At 38.7% G+C, this 20,526-nt stretch overlaps 1 protein-coding gene across 6 annotated transcripts in view; it reads right to left on the bottom strand.

Annotated features, from left to right (window-relative positions):
• CBLB (Cbl proto-oncogene B) overlaps positions 1-15,717 on the bottom strand; it is a 219,481-nt gene extending 203,764 nt beyond the window's left edge. The window contains exons 1-2 of one of the 6 annotated variants that reach the window (XM_047793123.1): positions 15,697-15,717; positions 13,735-13,916 (exon numbers count right to left, since the gene is read on the bottom strand). In XM_047793123.1, the coding sequence (XP_047649079.1) occupies positions 13,735-13,902 (168 nt within the window). In that variant the 5' untranslated portion in view covers positions 13,903-13,916; positions 15,697-15,717. The other 5 variants (XM_047793131.1, XM_047793097.1, XM_047793104.1 and 2 more) reach the window with 5 other exon arrangements.
• Between the last annotated feature and the right edge of the window lie 4,809 nt (positions 15,718-20,526).

The raw sequence follows: 20,526 nt of genomic DNA, 5'->3' as shown, positions 1-20,526 counted from the left end.
AGGACCCCATCCTGAAGTTCTGTATACATATTTTTATACACAGATATTTTTATGTTACTTCCTTATTTTCATGATTGAACTACACATAATAGTATTCAAACCAGTAACCCAAAGACATCAGTATAGGTTAAGTGTAAGAATATTATCTCAATCTCTTAAAGAAATTCTTGATGGAGTTCCCCTTGTGGCTCAGCAAGTTAAGAACCCCACTAGTATCCATGAGGATATGGGTTCAATCCCTGGCCCCATTCAGTAGGTTAAGGATCCAGCATTGCCACGAGCTGTAGTGTAGGTCGCACATGCAGCTCGGATCCCGTGTTACTGTGGCAGTGGCGGCAGCATAGGCCAGCAGCTACAGCACCGATTCTACCCATTGCCTGAGAACTTCCACATGCCGCGGGTGTGGCCCTAAAAAGAAAAAAGAAAGGAAGGAAGGAGAAAAGAAATTCTTGGAAAGTTTAAGATATCTAATTTATTAAATAATGCCAAATCTTTATAAAAGTGTAGTTTAAAAAGTTGAAAAAGCTATTTACCTTCTTTTTATTTTTGTGACATTTTGATATAATCAGAGAAGCTCATTCTCCCCTAAAGACTGATAAAGTCCCAAATATGTCAATGATTTAACAAATCCTGGTTGAAACAAGACATAGTTTTTCAATTCTTAAAACTAAAAGTTCACACATGCATACACAAACTTCAAAAATATTGCCACCAACATCCTAGAGCAAGCAGTTTCATTTCAGCAACATAAAACTTGGTACAACATGTCACAGGCTGATAAATTATTAACTTGTAGTTAGGGGACCAGGCAGTTTTAAATTCATTTCCTCCAACTGATGAATTTTTTAACTGATAAATAAAAAATTCCTCTCAGGTATTTCTTTCAGACATTCCAAATTACTGTTCTTTATTAGATTTTTTTCTGTATGTTACAGATTTTTAATTTACTATTCTCTACCTGACCTTTTTCTCATTTGTTTTATTTAAATTGTAATTCTATCTGAGAATTTATTGCTTTATTCAGTAAAATGGTTTGAATAACTACCATATACCAGGTACTAAGCTTAGTGCCAGAAAATTATAGATGATTGGAGCATACTTCCTGCCTCAAGGAGTCTGGCAGAAGAGACCTAGTTCTCTATAATTAACTTAGGAGCAATGTAATTCTTGCTCTAAGGGATCTTTGTAAAGAGCCTGTCCAATCCATTCATTTTCAGATAAAGAAACTAAGAACTACAAAGATTAAGGGACTATTAAAAAATCATTAATCCAACACAAGAGTCTGCATCTTAGGAATCCAGGCCGATCTTTTATCTCACTATATCACAACTTAATTAGAATTAGGCATACAATTAATGATCCCTGGCTAAACTCATTTACATTTTAATTTTATTCCATTTGCAAATTTACATGAACTTCAGGACCCATTTGTTAATCCTACAAATGTTTATGTGTCAGGCATTGTTTCTGGCCCTGGGGAATACAGGAAAGAATAAATCACAGACCTGTCCTCAAGGAGTTTTCTAGTGAAAAAGACAGGTGGCTTACAAAAGAATTACAGGGGGGTTTAGTGCTGTAATGCAGGAGAGTATGAAGTGCTAGGGGAGGAATGAAGTGGACACTCAAGTCTGTCTATGAGGGAGTGCCAGGAAAGGCATACCTAAATTTGCAAAAGGAGTATCTCAGGCAAAGGGATGTGCAAAGCTCCAGAGGCCCCCAGAGGATAGGGTCTGTGAAAGTGAGTCAGTGTGGTCATTCTAAAAGGTGGGGGCACAGGAAGCCCACAGGTGAATAATCTGGTAGATGTGAACTAGGCTAAAGCCAGTTCATCAGGACCCTTGTAGACCACATAGTTTTCTAAATTTGCATATGGGAAAGTACAACAGGAGATGCTGAATTACTATGATAGGCCGCTGAGTGTGCAGTTCATCAGTTGGATTAGTATTAAACACTATAATTTATGACAGCTCCTGCCAAAAATAAATAATCCTATGCCAGAACTATGACTTCTAAGCAGGTCAAATTCAATTCAATTCAATACATATTCAGTGCCTGCTATGTGCAAGGAACTGAGAAAACTAGGGAGAGAGAAATTGCTTTCCTAAAAACAGTATTTTAAGAGAAAAATCAAGCTTGCAACAAGGTTGAAGTTCAGATTCAAATGACTTATACCTCTTCTAGAAATATCTAAGCTGGAGTTCCCGTCATGGCTCAGTGGTTAATGAATCTGACTAGGACCCATGAGGTTGCAGGTTCGATCCCTGGCCTTGCTCAGTGGGTTAAGGCGTTGCCGTGAGCTGTGGTGTAGGCCACAGATGCAGCTTGGATCTGGCATTGCTGTGGCTCTGGTGTAGGCCGGTGGCTATAGCTCTGATTAGACCCCTAGCCTGGGAACCTTCAAATGGCACAGGTGTGGCCCTAGAAAAAGACAAAAAAAAAAGAAAAGAAATATCTAAGTTGCTCCCTGGTATAAAGGTGGTCCCAACACAGAAGAGCTTCCATGAAGAACCACTCTACAGTCACATTATACAATGATGAACTTCTTAGGGCACCAACTCATATATAAAAGGATTGGTTCATTTAGCAATATTACTCTTTGCTTTTGAACTAAAAGGTAAAACATTTAGTATTGGAACTGGGCTAAAAATTCTATTATCATCTTTGACTCACAGGATTTTATAGTTAAAGAGATCACCAAGAATGACTCTTTCCTCATGACATGACAATAATTAAACAGAGAAATGGAGCCTGAGTTTACTGCTCAGAACCCTGTTGTCTGGACTTAGGAGTCAGGCACTCTCCGTAACAGTAGACAACTGCCTGAAGTATTTCTTGAAAAATGTATTTAAAGATTTGTAAGTAGACTTCTCTTTGTATGTCCATATACGCATCATCTCATATACACAAAAATATATATTTTATATATAATATACATGGCTACACATGTATTTCAATAAATACATGAATATGTATTTACATACATAAAATATATATTCAATCATATCAAAGGCACACATACAAGCATGGGATTTACCTGTGGTATAAGAATTTTCAAAGCCATTAATTATACTTGGAACACTCTAGCATTTAAACAGTTTCCTGACTGTGCTTTAATTAAAATTTCCAGCTAAAAGGTAACAAAGAGGTATTAGGTCAACTAACACATTTCCTGAAAACAAGGTTCAGCCCCTGATGAAACCTATGAAAGAAACTCCACTGGAGCAAATGGAAACTTCCTTCAACAGTAAGGAACTGTTTGCATACCACAGCAGACTTTCATTATAAAACATGTCTCCTCACTTTATGAAACATTCAGTTATATTAAATCAAGTACTGTACCTACAAGATAAAACATCCTATTTTTTAAAGATAGCATGGGAAGCCTGAAAGAAACTCTTGTTTGTTCTCCTCAGGTAACTGTTGTAAGAGATTCCTTATTGGAGTTACTTAAAAGTACATCATTATGATAAAAAAAAAAATCTAAGGGGGAGTTCCCGTTGTGGCACAGTGGAAACAAATCCTACTAGGAACCATGAGGTTGTGGCTTTGATCCCTGGCCTGCTCAGTGCTTTAAGGATCCAGCATTGCCATGCACTGTGGTGTAGATCACAGATGCAGCTCGGACCCTGCATTACTATGGCTGTGGTGCAGGCCAGCCACTATAGCTCCAATTCGATCCCTAGCCTGGGAACCTCCAAATGCCACAGGTGCGGCCCTAAAAAGCAAAAAAAAAATCTATGAATTCTTTGAGTTTTTTTCATTTTAGTTCAGCAAATCATCACTAAGTATACAAGAGTATAAAAACTTATACAACAAAAAATATAAAAACATATAAAAACGTGACAGAACTCTTTCTATGTAAATATTAATTGGACAAAACAAGAGAGTACATAATTGGTCATGGGTCTAGAAATTAATCATAGTAGGATTTGGGGAAAACTACCAATTCTTTTGTAGTTTTCAAAGGTTTCTTTAGAATGTTGATATAAAAAGCACCATTAAATAATTGACTAGTTGTAATTAAGATGTCAATTGTGTATTTATCTGTTCACCATCTTTCTAGTACATGAGAATGGAATGTCCCTAAGGGTGGAGAGCATATCTATTTCACTGGTCTATTTCTACCACCTAACGTAGATTCTTGCATATAGTAAATGTGCAATGAATATCTGATGGAAGAAAAGAGCAAAGGAACAAAGTAAGGAGGAACCTCTCAGAAGTAAAGTAACAATACCAATAGGATATTCTTATCTATATTGAATAAGCATGTCTACAAATGAGTACAAAGCTTGGAGAAGAACTTGATCTTTCAAATATAGGGCATAAAGGTCCTTCTGATTTACTTCTTGTGGAAAGTGGAAGACTCATATTATTCCCTAAGGCAGTGTGCTTGAATCTTCATGCAGTGAACATAGGCATTAGAATCAATCAAACCTGGGATTTACTCTACCAATTTCTACCTTTACAACCTTGGGCCAGCTTCTTCTTCTTCTGGAAACCAAGAAACCTCATAGGGTGTTACAACTCTCAGAAGCAGAAATGTAAAAGTGCTCTGCACAATACCTGGTATACAGTGTGCACTGGCAATTTTTTTAGGATTTCTTCTTCTTCTGTATTATACCACAACATGGCAAAATCACTGCAGGTTTTGCAAAGGTATCACAATTAGACCAAGGGCAATGACTGCCTTGTTGGGGAACATTAAGAGTTATTTTATTTAGTTCCTAAAGTTCATCATAGTACTTGAAACCCTTAACACATCTCCTGTTTTATGGAGTTCCCATCGTGGCTCAGTGGTTAACAAACCCAACTGGCATACATGAGGATGCGGCTTCAATCCCTGGCTTCAATGAGAGGGTTAAGGATCCAGTGTTGCAGTGAGCTGTGGTGTAGGTCAAAGATGTGGCTTGAATTCTGCATTGCTTTGGCTCTGGTGTAGGCCGGCAGCTAAAGTTCCGACTGGACCCCTAACCTGGGAACCTCCCTATGGTGCAGGTGTAGCCCTAAAAAGGCAAAAAAAAAGTCTCCTGTTTTGTGCAGAAAAGCACAAAATAAGGCTAATAAGCCCAGGACATGCCTCTTGATGTGGAACCAGTAAATGGGAACTCAGCTGATCTGAAATCATTTAAAAGGTTGAATATTTAAGAACTACTTCTGTAATTCGTATTAGAGAACAGCATGAGCTTAACAATTATTTAAATATTAATATGTTAAAGAGCTAAAAATTTAGTCAGATATTTTCAAAATACTTCTTTAACTACTAGAAAAAAATCAGCATCTTACAAATGTATTAAAAAATCTTAAATATATGCCCAAACAGAATAGATAAAAATAGCATTGTGGCATCATAAAAGTCACATCACAGAATTTTTTTTAATAAATATATGCTGGGTTTTTTTGGCTGCACCCATAGCAGGCAGAAGTACCCAGGCAGAAGTTCCTCAAACCTGCACCACAAGCAGTGAACACACGGGGATACTTGACCCAATGAGCCACCAAGGAAATCCCAAGTCACAGTATGTTTTTAAAGTAATAGTATACACAAACCAATGGAACCGAGTAGAGAATCTAGAAGTAAACCCAGTCACCTACGGTCAATTAATCTTTGACAAAGGAGTCAAGAACATAAAATGGGAAAAAGAAAGTCTATTCAGCAAGCATTGCTGGGAAACCTGGACAGCTTGCAGGCAAATCAATGAAACTAGAACACACCCTCACACCATGCACAAAAATAAACTCAAAATAGCTGAAAAACTTAAATAAAAGACAAGACACCATCAAACTTCTGGAAGAGAACATAGGCAAAACATTCTCTGACATCAACCTTACAAATATTTTCTCAGGTCAGTCTCCCAAAGCAACAGAAATAAGAGCAAAAAAAAAAAAAAAAAGCAAAGGGACCTAATCAAACTGACAAGCTTTGGCACAGCAAAGGAAACCAAAAAGACAACTTACAGAATGGGAGAAAATAGTTTCAAATGATACAACTGACAAGGGCTTAATCTCTAAAATATACAAACAGCTTATACAACTCAACAGCAAAAAAGCCAACAACACAATTGAAAAATGGGCAAAACACCTGAACAGACATTTCTCCAAGGAAGATATACAGAGGGCCAACAAGCACATGAAAAAATGCTCAACATCCCTGATTACTAGAGAAATGCCAATCAAAACTACCATGAGATACCACATCATACCAGTTAGAATGGCCATCATTAAGAAGTCCACAAATAACAAATGCTGGAGGGGGTGTGGAGAAAAGGGAACCCTCCTGCACTGTTGGTGGGAATGTAAGCTGGTACAACCACTATAGAGAACAGTATGGAGGTACCATATGACCCATTTATCCCACTCTTGAGGATATATTCAGACAAAACGTAGATTAAAAAAGACACATGCACCCGCATGTTCACTGCAGCTCTATTCACAATAGCCAAGACATGGAAACACCCCAAATGTTCATTGACAGATGATTGGATTAGGGAGATGTGGTGTATATATACAAATAGAATACTACTCAGCCATAAAAAAGAACAAAATAATGCCATTTGCAGCAACATGGATGGAACTAGAGACTCTCGTATTGAGTAAAGTGAGTCAGAAAGAGCAAGACAAATACCATATGATATCACTTATATCTGGAATCTAATATACGGCACAAATGAACCTTTACACAGAAAAGAAACTCAGAGACGCAAACTATTGCCTTTGGAATGGATTAGCAATGAGATCCTGCTGTGCAGTACTGGGAATTATTTCTAGTCACTTATGATGGAGGATGATAATGTGAGAAAAAAAATGTACATATGTATGTATAACTGGGTCACCTTGCTGTACAGTAGAAAAAAACTGTATTGGAGAAATAACAATTTTAAAAAGTAAATAAATAAAGTGATAGTAATATAAAGGTTCAGGACTAATTTTTACCAAAGATTACTGTTCTACTTGTTCAGTCTCTCCCTTCTACACTGTATTCTAGGATGCCACATTACCAATTATTTCTTCTTCTCTTATGTCTTTTTTTTTTTGTCTTTTGTCTTTTTTGTTGTTGTTGTTGCTATTTCTTGGGCCGCTCCCTCGGCATATGGAGGTTCCCAGGCTAGGGGTTGAATCGGAGCTGTAGCCACCGGCCTACACCAGAGCCACAGCAACGCGGGATCCGAGCCGCGTCTGCAACCTACACCACAGCTCCCGGCAACGCCGGATCGTTAACCCACTGAGCAAGGGCAGGGACCGAACCCGCAACCTCATGGTTCCTAGTCAGATTCGTTAACCACTGTGCCACGACGGGAACTCCCCTTCCCTCATGTCTTAAATCACTCCTTACCTATATTCCTTCCCTTCGATCCATGAATCTCTCCAACAGCACCCCCACACACATAAAATTCTGCTTTGCTCAAACCCTCAAGCTATCAGAACTTTCTTTATACCAGTTGTCCCAGTTCTAGAACAATTTTTAAATAATCCACATACTCTTTTTAATCTAATGCCATCACATGAGCAAAACTGCACTGAAAGATCAACAATGACCTCTACTTAAGATGGAATTTCTCTTGTGATTCTGTGGGTTAAGGATCCAGTGCTGTCACTGCAGTGGCTTGGGTTGCTGCTGTGGGTTCAATTCCTGACCCAAAAACTTCTACATACCATGAGTGCAGCCGGGGGGGGGGGGGAAGGAAAGAAAGAAAAGAAAAGAAAAATTCGATGACTTCTTAAATTTTCATCCTGTTTGAACTTAGTCTCCTCAAATTTTCATCCACTTGAACTTGGTTTCCTCAAATTTTGAAACTACCTCCTTAAAGCTACCTCTATCCCGGAAACCAGTATCGTTTAATTATTTTCCTATCTGTCCCATCACTGTTCTTTGCAGAATTCTCTCTCCTTCACTGCCATCTAATTATAGATATGCACCAGGCACAGCTAAAAATGCCAATCTCTAACTTTTTCTCCAACTCTCACCTTCTAGTCTGCCTTCCAAATCTCTTGCTGTCCTGTAGCTTGGAATGCTGCCTCTAATGCTATGGAAGGGGGTTATATCTACCAAACTTATGTCTCTAGTTTCAACTTCTCTCTTTAACTACACAAGTTTCTGACTTCAAAATGGTATTTCACTCTGGCATGTCAAACTCAACATGGCCAAAAACAAACTTATCATGCATCAACTCCCAAGCTTCCTCTTTTTCTTCCTATGTTCCTTATCTCATTAAGGGCATCACTGCCTTTAGGTCAACTAAGCTGAAAACCTCAAGAGTCACTTTCACTTCAACTTCTCTTTCATCCTCTATCTCTGAAGACCTTAGGCTTTACTCCAAAATACCTCCCACATTTTAACCAACACTTGCTATCACTACTGTCAATTCTCTATCTAGCTTGGCCCTTCATTATTTCTTAATCTGTTCTAATTCCTCTTGATCATTATTTCTACTTTTAAGAGTTTTTTTTTTTTCTCTTAATCCATTCTTCTAGAGTCCAGAGAATGATTTCTTACAGAATAGCCTTGACTTCCTCTCACTCTACTCAAACATTGCAGTGGTTCTCTGCCTACCAAATAAAGTCCAAATTCCTTGACAAAGCAGTCAAAGTCTCTCTTTCTCTAACTTGCCTTCTCGCAAACAACAATCTCCCTTTACTCATCATTACTTCTGCCCGATGTGTCCTCCACCTCAATGGAATCCAAAACAACCTCTAAAGAATAGCTAGACAGTACCTCCATCATGTTGCATTCTATTCCTACCAAATTTTTACCCTAACAAGCAATATTCATATCCATCACATTCTAGTTAGAGCACTGTATTTATACCATATTAGAGCACTTACTACATTCTACAGGATGGCATGATATTTATGACTCTATCATTTCGTACTTGGGATAAGAGAGATAAATGACAAAAATCAGGAGATAGCATATAAAGCACCTTTGAAAGAAAGGAAAGAAGTTGATTCAAAATGTGAATGGTTAAAATTTTACAGGATTGAAAAGATTACTAACTGATAAGGCTTCTGTTAAATGTATGCTCTATAGCACAAGGATAAAGCCATATAAGTTGAGAGATGGTGGCCGCCACAGGTAGATCGCTCCTGCTGCTCCTCTCCTCCCCGGGGCAGCAGCAGGGGAGCCAGCTGCTTCGGAGCGTGACTGCCGGCTGCTTCCCCACTCTGGGCGTCAGCCACCACCGGCAGCAGCAGCAGCACCACCGGACGGGCCGTGCCCATGGCAATATGGAGGTTCCCAGCCTAGGGGTCGAATCAGAGCTGAGACTGCTGGCCTACACCACAGCCACAGCCATGCCAGATCCAAGTTACGTCTGTCGCCTGCACCACAGCTCAGAGCAACACAGGATCCTTAACCCACTGAGCAAGGCAGGGATTGAACCTGCGTCCTTATGGATGCTAGTCGGATTTGTTTCCTCTGAACCACGATGGGAACTATAAATATTATTCTATTAATATTTAGCATTAAAATTTTAACATGCAAAAAAAAAAAAAAAAAGCCCAGATAACTCTTGGGAGGATTCCTTTAAATCTTATACTTTATCCAAAAGCTTTACCTAGAAGTAACAAGAAGCAAACCTTGGGATCACTTAATTTACCTAAGCACAAATTCAAAGTCTAATTTAGTACTAAACAAAATTTCCCAGACATTTAATGTGTTATCATCTATCCAAGTCTACTAGGGTCCATGATTCTGCTAAAACAGAACAGCCTCACCAAGGAAAAGGAAATATGTGAAGAATGATTCAAATAAATGATATTCCCTGTTCCAAGGGCTCAAGGACAGTTATTCTCAAACCCGATAAACACAAATAATAGGTATCTAAAACCTAAGATTTACTCTACATGCAATATTTTTCAGAGGTATGAGTAATTCAACTTAGAAAAGAATACTTAATTTTTTCATAGCTGTATATGACTTAAGCACCTTTGATTGATGAACTTTTAAAATATATTATGGTTGAAGTGAAATTATAAAGACAGAGAATGAATTACATTCCAAGCTTGACAAATGTACTAAATGTACTGAGGGTAAAAGGCAGGAAAAGGCTGTCTGGCATCATCACTTTTTAAATGCTTTTAAAGCCCTTTCAGTAATGTAATTTCAAATAAATGACAAGGACAACAAGACAAAAACGTAGGCAGGTACTCAACTGCTTTGCTCTCTGAAATTAATTAATTATTTTTTAATTTCCTGAACATCCATGTATGCCCAGTACATTTAGTATTTATTAGATGGAAAATTGTTTCTTCTATCTTCCATCACCTGGCTGAGATGCTTGGAAAACCATGCTCAGGAACCTCACATTAATAAATTATCATTCCTACCATGCTGATTAGCAATCATTTCCTTACCCTCACCTCAGCATTTCCAACAAGAGTACAATAATGCTACCCCTAAAGGCAGTAGCCAGCAGAATCCAGACAGACAACTGTCTGAGCAGTGGCCAGAAAAACAAGGTGGATGTTCCCTTGTACTGCTCCCACTGTACTCTGTATAGGTCATAATACAGCACTTTCCATATTACACGTCAATTACCCACTTATATTCTTGGCTCTGATGCTGGTCTCCAAGTTCCTTGGCAAGTCAAGGGCAGCTATATCTCATCTAGCTTTTGCACCACCAGATAATAGCCATGTCATAGAAACACAGTAGGTCCTCAACAAATATTTAAGTGTTTAAAGAACCTCCATCTCTGTAATATATTTGAGACAGACTCCACATTTCAGGTGTATCTGAAACTAGCTATGTATTCATGAGTAATAATTCTATTACTGTATCAAATAGGCATCCAGTGACCTGAAGAGTCTGGGATCAGCTACTGACTAACACTGACACACAGAGCTAAGACCAGAAAGGTATGTCTAAATGAGATGTTTTGAGATATGCTATTCTTTTTCTCAATAAAGGTACTATGCTAAGTCTGTGCCACTGATGTTTTCTTACCAAACATTTTACATCTTACAAGGAACATGACTGAGCAATTACTCCCTCCTACTCTCAGTGACCTTGTATAGAAAACCTACTCTCTGAAACATAACAATTAGTTGGAACTGGAATCTCAGTTGACTGTTTTAAATTCCAGAGGCCAGAGAACGGTGTAACTACATACTAGATATTTCCCCTATCACCTAAGACTGTGAGATCAGTGATTTTACCTTGTAGGTAGCTGAGACATGTAGTACTTAGAGCTTGTTTTCTAATTTACACTTCCAACATCTGATCTTGGTGAAGAGGCTTCACAAAGATAAAACGCTCAATACTTAACCGTCCCTTTTACCTAATCATTAGTTAGAGTTGAAAGTTACTATTTTCTGTTATTCCCAAGTTAAACTCATACTATTGCAGTTATTTTACAAAACAGTTAGGTAATGTGTCAAGGGATTAACTTGTGGACTAATAATAAAGTTCCTGATGTAATCACCAGGATGGTGTTGATGTTATGAACCACTTCCTTCACCACTGACAAAGGAAGGAAAGATAAACACACGCGGGGAATTCTTCTGCATTACACAATTAAATAAAATATAATTCCAATTTGTAATTATCAGAGCTTTTTTTTTATTACTGTGAGATGGAGTAGCAATAAGCATACTGGACTCTTCTACAATGATTTATATGGCTTCTTTCCACAAAGCCAAAGAATGCATTCATAAATGAACACAACAATTTTCATCCTTGACAAATAATGAAGACAAATAGGGGAAGCCACACAATGCACCTTTGCCAACACCCGCACCCACATTCCACTAAGTAGAGACTTGAGAGCATAGATTTCCTTGTGAGTTAAGTTTCTCAGTTGGAGAGGCTAAACCCAAACCCGCAAAAGGGTTAATAAAATAAATCATGGCAGAGGCTTAACCATCAAATAACCATCTATTTAACCATAACCCATGGTGAAATAATTAAAAGTGGATAAAACTTAGATTAATAATCACTTACAGACCAAAATCACACTTTTTAAAAATTAATCATTTTTTAATGTTTCAAAAAGAATGCTTCTGTATTAACAGTAGTTTACCATTTCTTTACATCCATCTTTTTCATTTGATGTTCTAACATTCACTCATAATTGTGCAAATTCTGACTACTCAGAGAAGGAGGTGGGGAGGGAGAAGCAGCTCCCTAGTAGAATCTGACCCATTTTTTGCCCACTCATATAACAGGTAAGTTAAAGAAAAAATCTTGAATTCCTACTCTTACACCTAACTAATGATTTAGGCATGAGAGTGACCTTAAATTGAATCCTCCTTAGAAAAGCAAAGACAGCTAGTATTGTGCCTGCCAAATACATACAATGTTTCCAACTGCATGCTCCTCATTCTTAAGTATCCAATGCTAAAATCAAAACCTGACCTCAAGCAGCAAGTTGCAATGTTCTGACACTATGACATCATTCTGTCTGGAGCACTTTAATATCACAATTTGAATAAATTGGCAGAAGCTTAAATAGGTCACACTGAAGCCCCAAATTAAGGATATTTATCTAACAAAAATATTCTGGCTCTGCATTCAGCACCACCAGCCATAGAATGCCAGGCCTATCGTTCATCTACCCATCTGTACTTTCCATAAGGATAAATGAAAATAAAGTAAACTTTACCCCTTTCCTGTATGGCTAATACCACCAAAAGTGGCTTTGATGGCAAATATTTGCACATGGTTACTAACCAAAGTAAAAGAGCCTGCTACTATATGATTTCATGGAGGCTTTAACACAACTCAACAAAGAAATATTTTTTTTAAATCTCCATTTCTGCAGTTACAAAGATATCAAGAGCCCTGCATCAACTAAATTTATAATTAGCCCCAAATATCAATGAAATAAAACCATAAGGTGCTATAAACATTTACCAATATATAGGGGGCAGTACTACTGATTCAAAAGTAAACTACTAAATTTTCATAGCAGCAAGCTACATCTTAATCATATTTACTTCCTAATCCTACTTAGTATGATAGGACAACTGATAGTTCCAGTTTCCTCTGTAGACCCCTGTAAAGTATGCAGGCTGCCTAGGCTTCTCTGGGTTCTGCCTAGACTTTTCTTCTTGTAAAGCTGTAGTTCATCTGAAAGCAACATGCAGAAACCACAGAGGTTTCTGATAACTCTCAGTCCCACCACCTCCATCATAAATTTTCCTTTCACAATAAACAATGCGCAATCAGAAAGGTTTCCTGTTTCAAAATGGAATAGATGAAAGACACTGTAACTCTACCACTAACAACAACAAAAAAGTTTCTTAATGAAGATGAATTCTCAGAGAGGAAAATGGAAACTCTCACTTAAGGACTAATCTGGTTCTTTCCCCAGCAAACATTCTCAGCATCACACGCTGTGGTTGTCATGAGTAGTCCAGCTGAGACATTTCTGAAATTACTTGTTTGCAGTCTTTTTTGGAGTCCTTTGTTATCTAAGAGCAACACAACCTTACGTAAGATGGAACAAACACTTACAAACTATTCTACGCCATGCATTAACAAAGAGCAGCCAACAGTAAAAAACTTTGCATATCTGAGTTATATAGAGGACCTTTGAACCCTGAAGAGTGGGACAAAAGGTAAGAAAACAAATCTCTGCCCTGAATCCAACTTTTCAAAACACTCACAGCAGATATAAGTGGTCACTCCAAATCAAAAGACATAACAGTAATTATTATAAATTAACAGTACAAGTAAAACTGGAGAAACCATATCCAGGGTGAACTGAGCTCTGTACAGGCACAGTCAGAACTTACCACTTTGTCCATGAGTTTCCAAGTTTTCTCCACTGTCCTGCGATCTGCTGCTGCTTGCTTAGGGGGTCCAACAGCATCCTGAATAGCATCAATAATACCCAAAATTCGTCCTTTTCGGGGGTTTCCTCCTCGACCACCAGGGTTTCTGCCATTCATAGAATTTGCCATCTGGAATCTTAGTTCTTGGAAAGGGAAATTAAAAAAAAAAACAAAAAACAGTTAGTTGGTTATGAAAATACTTAAAAAAAAAAAAACAGCTTAATGTGTACCCATTAAATCTTCCACCATCAATGAGAACAAAATCCAGGGTCCCAGATTCAACTTTTCAGTAGTATTTGAATCTGTACTCTCAATCTTTACATACCACAAAGAGATTTAGGAGCAATGACCTTAGATTTGTTTTTGGAACACTAAGGGTTAAAGATGCACCCTTTTCACACTGCAAGTAGTGAAGGCTTGATTAATACCCAACTCATAACAAAAAACTTACAGAGATTTCTGCCAACTAGGTAAGAGCACGATGTTTTCACCCTCCCTGCCTTAATCGCAATTCAAAAGACTAGAACTCAAGCCCTTAGAAAAGATTTGGGGAGCCTCACTCCAAAACCGCACTTTCACTCTGTTAGATCTCACCAAATTATATAAACGTAAAGATTATTCTACAGGAGCCTAAGGGGCACGTCTGTTGTCAACAAAGGCTTAGGACTTGGATTTTCCCCGCTAAAACCACCAGTACAGACGCATGAACATGGACACACGAACACACAGTTCTTTAAACCAACGCGGTTGAGGAGCTGCCCCAAAGTTAAGAGCCAAATAATCCAACAAACAACCCATTTTAAAAGCGAGAGAAACTGACAAGAGCGGGCACAGAAAGGAGAGAGTTCACTTCTTTCGCTCCTTGCCTGCAGTCTCATCCAAGTAGGGTGGGGGTAGGGGGTGCAAAGCTTTGTTTCGGGACATCTGTGCCTTCTTGCTGCTCAGGCCCCTCCCCTGCCACTCTCGGACCACAGCTGGGGGAGGAAGGTGGACAGAGAAAGGACAAAGTATCCCCTCGCCTCTCCAGCGCCCGCAGCCCAGTGGCGTCTCCGACGCTCCGCGTTTAGCTCCCAGGTAGACGCGCACCGGGGGTTGTCTGCAATTCCAGCCGCCCGCCTCCCTTAACTCGCTCTTCCTCCTCCCCTGCCCCTGCTCGGGTCCAGGCTTTAAATACCCCTCTTCAAACTGTGACGGCGGCGGCGACAGCAGCTGGAAGCCGGGGCTGTCCCTTCTTCCTCCGTGGCCCGCGCCTGGCTGCCCCCGGGTCCCCGGGCGGAAAGCAGCGTCGAGCCTCCCTAGCGCCCCTTTCCCTCCTGGCGTCTCGGCGCTGCAGCTGCCCAGAGACACGCGTGTGCGCGGGTCCGATTCTACACGCCCTGAGAACAGGGCGCCTGGGTAGCCCAGGCAAGGAGTGTGTAATCGCCGTAAAAGCCCGCTCCGGAGGAAGGAGCGACTCAGAGCAAAAGCCACCGAGACGGAGAAACGCAACAATTACCGTCAAGACCAATCCACGCCCGCTCTCCCCTCCCGCCCGACTCGGGGAGGCCGCGGGACGCCGCAGCAGCCCTGGCTGGAGGAGGAGACCACTCGCTGGACACCCCACCCCTGTAGGATACACACAGCAAGAGCCAGGGGTGGGGCGGGGCCAGGGTGGGGCCTCGCGGGGTTGGGCCAATCACGCGCATTTGTGCCCTGCCGGACAGCGGGCGGCGCCAATGGGCGGGAGGCACCCGTCCTCCTCGCACTACCACCCGGTCCACGTCTTCCACAGTACACAATGGGCCCAGAGGAATGGCCCCGTTCGCCGCACTTCCCAAACAGAAAGGGATTCAGTGGGAAATGGGGGGACTGGACTCACCCGAGAACGAAAGTGGAAAAGGGAAAGGAAATGGAAGAAAGGAATCAAGGCACTAGGGAACTGACCAATAACGAGTGGGCGGGTGGGCGTGAGCCTTGGGAACCCGAGCCAAAGCCGACTCCAGCTAAAAGGCGGGACTTCCTGCTTCGCTCACCTTCCTAGTCTTTTGTTTCATAGCAACAGAGTAGTGGCTGAGAGGGTGTTGCTTCTTTACTCTGGGCGTGTCCAAGGCTGAAGAATTCATCTCCCTAGGGCTGCCAAACTCTTCTACCCAGGACAGCAACCAAATAGGCCTAAGGCATTGCTTCTTGTTGGCTATCAAAAAAGAGAAACAGTCAGCTTTCTAAGATGAGGTATAAACCTTTCATAAAATAGACTAGGGTTAACACCTGATTACCGACCAAAACTTCTGGCTGTTTCCCTTTTACTGCTAGTTCTGGAGGAATTGCTGATCAAACATCAGGATGATGAAAAAGTAAATAGTTGACAACGTTGGCTAAATTGTCTCTATTAATCATGCCAGGGCAGTAAAAGAACCAGACCATAAGACTTTCTAACATATATATTGCACATTTTTATTTAGTACGAGTTGCTGTATAAATGACTGAAGAGGAAATAGCTTTTGTATTTTGTCTGAGTCACCTTTACTCTGTGTTTGTCATTCTCTCCCAGCATTTGAAATCTCTCTGTGGCTCCATACCAATGCCTTTAGAAGGCCCACATCTGGCTTGTCCTAGGAGGAAAAATCTACTGTGTTGGGACCATTTTTCAACAAGATCATAAATTAAACGAATGCCTTATATTTCTTTCTATTTCACTTCAGTTCTACCACAAGTACTACTAACAATTGCTTTGAATTGTCATGCTTTGGAATTTTCTTTACACTACAGTTGGTAGTGTTGAATACACTTTACACCTTTGGCTTCTCAGATGTTGTGATAATTTATGTCTTTTAATATATACATATTTTTATTCTAACCAGTTAACCTGATAAAATGTTTCTCAAGGGTTCTAACCACTGTCTAGCTAAATAACCATTTTAGTAATGGGATAGTTACTGTCAAGGATCCTGAGTTGTTAAAAACATTCTTTACAGCCCTAAATTCAGATGGTTATGATTTTCACTTGATTAAAACAGACAAAATGTGCTCTTTGCAACTAGTCAGATGATAAAATGTGGTTCTGGAAGTAATTTTCTTTCTTTGCCATTATTTCTATGCCAGTAATTAAAGAGTAGTTCCTTGTTTTCACGTTGTGTTTATCTACAAAATACTGGTCTTTCCATATCTCTTCCAACCATGCATATCTTCTTTACTTATGTAACAGTAGCTAAGTTTACTAAAGGGAGACTGGCAAAAGGAAATATTTATTTGGTCACCTTTTGTTTGTTGTTGTTCTTGTTATTCTTTTGTTTGTGTAGGGCCGCACCCTTGGCATATGGAGGTTGCTAGGCTAGGGGTTAAATTGGAGCAGGAGCCACTGGCCTACTGCACAGCCACAGCAACGCTGGTTCAGAGCCATGTCTGCAACCTACACCAATGTAATGCCAGATCCTTAACCCACTGAGCAAAGCCTGCAAATCTGTGTCCTCATAAATACTAGTCAGATTCATTTCTGCTGAGCCATGACGGGAACTCCTGGTCACCTTTTAAATAAATCCAAAAAGAATAAATGTGTAGGAGGTTTTTCAGCACGTAGGAAAAGAGTGCTTTAAAGGAACATTATAACTAAGTGCATTACTCATATTCATATCTAGATAAAAGTAGAATAAGCAAAATACATGTTATAGCATGTGACATTCCTTTGATGTTAGTTTTGCAACTGAGATGACTTGATGAGAAAATGGCACTGGCTGTGATATCAAGCATATATTGATACAAATTATAAGTTTTATGAGATATGATATATATGTATATACACACATTATATAGATATAATGTCAAGAAATCATATCTTCATTCTCTACTAGCTTTGTATCAAAGCCATCTTGAGTCCAAGTTGAGTTCTGTTGTAGTAGGTTTCCCATCTGAACCCAAAATAGGAATCAGAATTTGCCTGAACACCAGATCAGAGCAGTGTCTGCCACCTACACCACAGCTCATGGCAACACTGGATCATTAACCCACTGAGAAAGGCCAGGGATCAAACCTGTATCCTCACGGATACTAGTTGGGTTTGTTACCACTGAACAACTATGGGAACTCCAGGGAAAAAAAAAAATTTTAAAAAGAAGACAAATATTTGGGAAAATATTTAGATTTCTTTTCCATTCAGTTCAATTTTTCCTCTTTTTTCCACTTTCTCCAAATTCCCAGGTGACACAAGTGATAGGTTGATTAAGTAACAAAGACTTCCCATAACTTATTTGATTTATAATAGCTATTCAAAAATATTTGTTGAATGAATGGATTGGCTAGGTATTGAAGAGGAAGTATAAGGTTGTCCCTGTTTCGGTGCAATGGAGAGTCCGCTTTATTCACAATTTCAAACAAGATGCTATTTTTCCTACAAGATAGATTTACAGTGCCCCTCCAACTCAAAATCAGAATGACACAACGCAAAACAGTTATCTCCCAGGGAGCATGTGGATGCAAATTTACGTGCTAGAAATAAATAAGAGGGTTATTACCTAGTCATATTTGGGTTTAACAAGTCATCCCTTGTTAAAGGTAATAGAGTTCCATCTTTATTTAACAATACATACCAATTGCTGGCAGTGAGGGATGCTGATCAGAGTCTGAGTACTGGTTTGGCCCTCTTGGAATCCTTGCTTAACAAAACAACAACAACAACAAATAACAATGACTTAAGATAGAATCTTAATTCCCTCAGGTGTAGAAAAAGTCTGAAAGTAGAAATTACAGAGAAGAATTGTGGCTCCTCAATTTTTTTCAAGGACCCAAGCTTCTCTTTTTTCCTCTGTTTTGTCCTAACACCTTGTTTCTCACCCTCAGGTCACCTCATGTTCCAAGATGGCTATTGGTGCTCCAGTTATCACCACTTATTTTCAGGTTAAAACTAAGAAAGAGGAAAGGCAGAAGAGTATGACAAACTTCTGCCTGAATCAATTTCCTTTAAGCAATTTTCAGAGAAGTCCCACAAATATTTCTCTTTAATAACTCAAGGCCAGAACTCAGTCCCATGGCCAAACTTAGCTGATAAAATATCTGGAAGCAATATAACCAGCTAAAAATCTGAGTTTTGTTTCTAAAGAAAAAGGGATGCATATATATTTGGGAAGAAAGGCCTTGTTCAAGAATTAAACTTATGATTAATAAAACAGTTCTTGAAACAAAAACTAGAGATGGCACATGCTATGAGCTAATAAAAATGTGAAATAATAGATACCAGATAATACATATGTTTTATATATATATATGAACATGTATATATGAGATATGTTTATATATGAGTTACATGTGAAATATATTTATACATAGGAGATAGATATGTTCTGGATACATATTATACATGTGTATATATATTATATATTTTATACACATATACATATTTATTATCTTTTATACATACTTATTTTTATACATGTATATTAAGATATATATATCTTAGAAGAAAACAGCATCTGTCATTTGCTATTACTGGATACAAATATCATTAAAGTTTTAAAGCTATTATTATGAATATATATTGTAAATTATATTCGGTTCTCATTATAGAATGTGAGCTCAGAAATCCTGACCAATAACAATATCGCAGGTACAGAATGGGCAAAATTAAGCAAGCAGCTTCCTTAATACATTTCCATACTAAAGTTTATATCAGATTAAATAGTTAGATATCTGGGGAAAAAATAACCTCTTCAAAAATCACTTTTTTGTGATTTTCTTTCCCAGGCAATTGATTCCCAGGTCAATTATTTTCCAGACAATGATTTATTTGGCAGTTGTTCTTTGTAATAAAAAGGATTTATACCAAAGTCTTAAGTATAGCTACTTCAAAACTTGGAATAAACCTACTCCTTTGTCTCAGTTCTATATTCCTTTGTACCCTAGTTGAATTCTTTTTATTTCACAATACATTTGCCGTATTTCCTAACATGCAGAAAAATATGGGTAATTTTCTTTTCCCTAAAGAGTTTCTGTGAAGAATGTAAAATGTAACAGAATTTGTCACAATAATTTATCTACAGTTCTTACATATTTTGATTTATACCACATTAATACAACATTGGATTTTTATTTTTCAATTAAACAAAATATAAATTCAGAATTTCAAGGCTGAAGGGGGTCTGAGTACTGATCACATCACTCAGTTTGACAGATCTGAAAATTAGCAAATTTATCAGAGTGATTGGACCCCCAAAATTATAAACAAATTGAAATTCACAGGAGATAAACGTCTAGTATAAGAACTACATAATGGTGCTAGAGCTACAGCTGCTAATCAGACCAGTATTAATATAGACCAGTTATGTATTCATTTTTCTTATCAAGAAGCCAAATTAATACCAGAAAGTTCCAAAATGATTGTATAAACCAGAAGCAAATTACCTGCAGGTGTACCTTTAATAATGTTAATAAAGATCTAACATATTCTAAGCCTACAGCAAGTTTTCTCTATTGATTTCACACTTTCCCAGTACTCAATGTACAATAATGATCTGTTTCTCTTTTAAATCTCTTGATTGTTTCAGGACACAACATCTATTAGGCATTCATTTTTATATTGTCAGCTATGACTCCTAACTGCTCACTCATTTATTCAACAAAACTTTTTGACTATCTAATAAATGCCAAACATTGTGCTAGACACCAGGGAATACAAAAATGACTAAGCATCAGTCACGGTATCCAAACATGAAGCAGGCATATAAAGGATCATTATAAACTCCATGGGTAAAAGCAATAATTTCTTTAGGCAGAGATCATTATGAG

This window comes from Phacochoerus africanus, chromosome 1 (genome assembly GCF_016906955.1).
Source record: "Phacochoerus africanus isolate WHEZ1 chromosome 1, ROS_Pafr_v1, whole genome shotgun sequence".
Taxonomy (NCBI): domain Eukaryota; kingdom Metazoa; phylum Chordata; class Mammalia; order Artiodactyla; family Suidae; genus Phacochoerus; species Phacochoerus africanus.
Note: the sequence above shows the minus strand (reverse complement) of the source record. Positions and strands in the feature narration are given on the sequence as shown.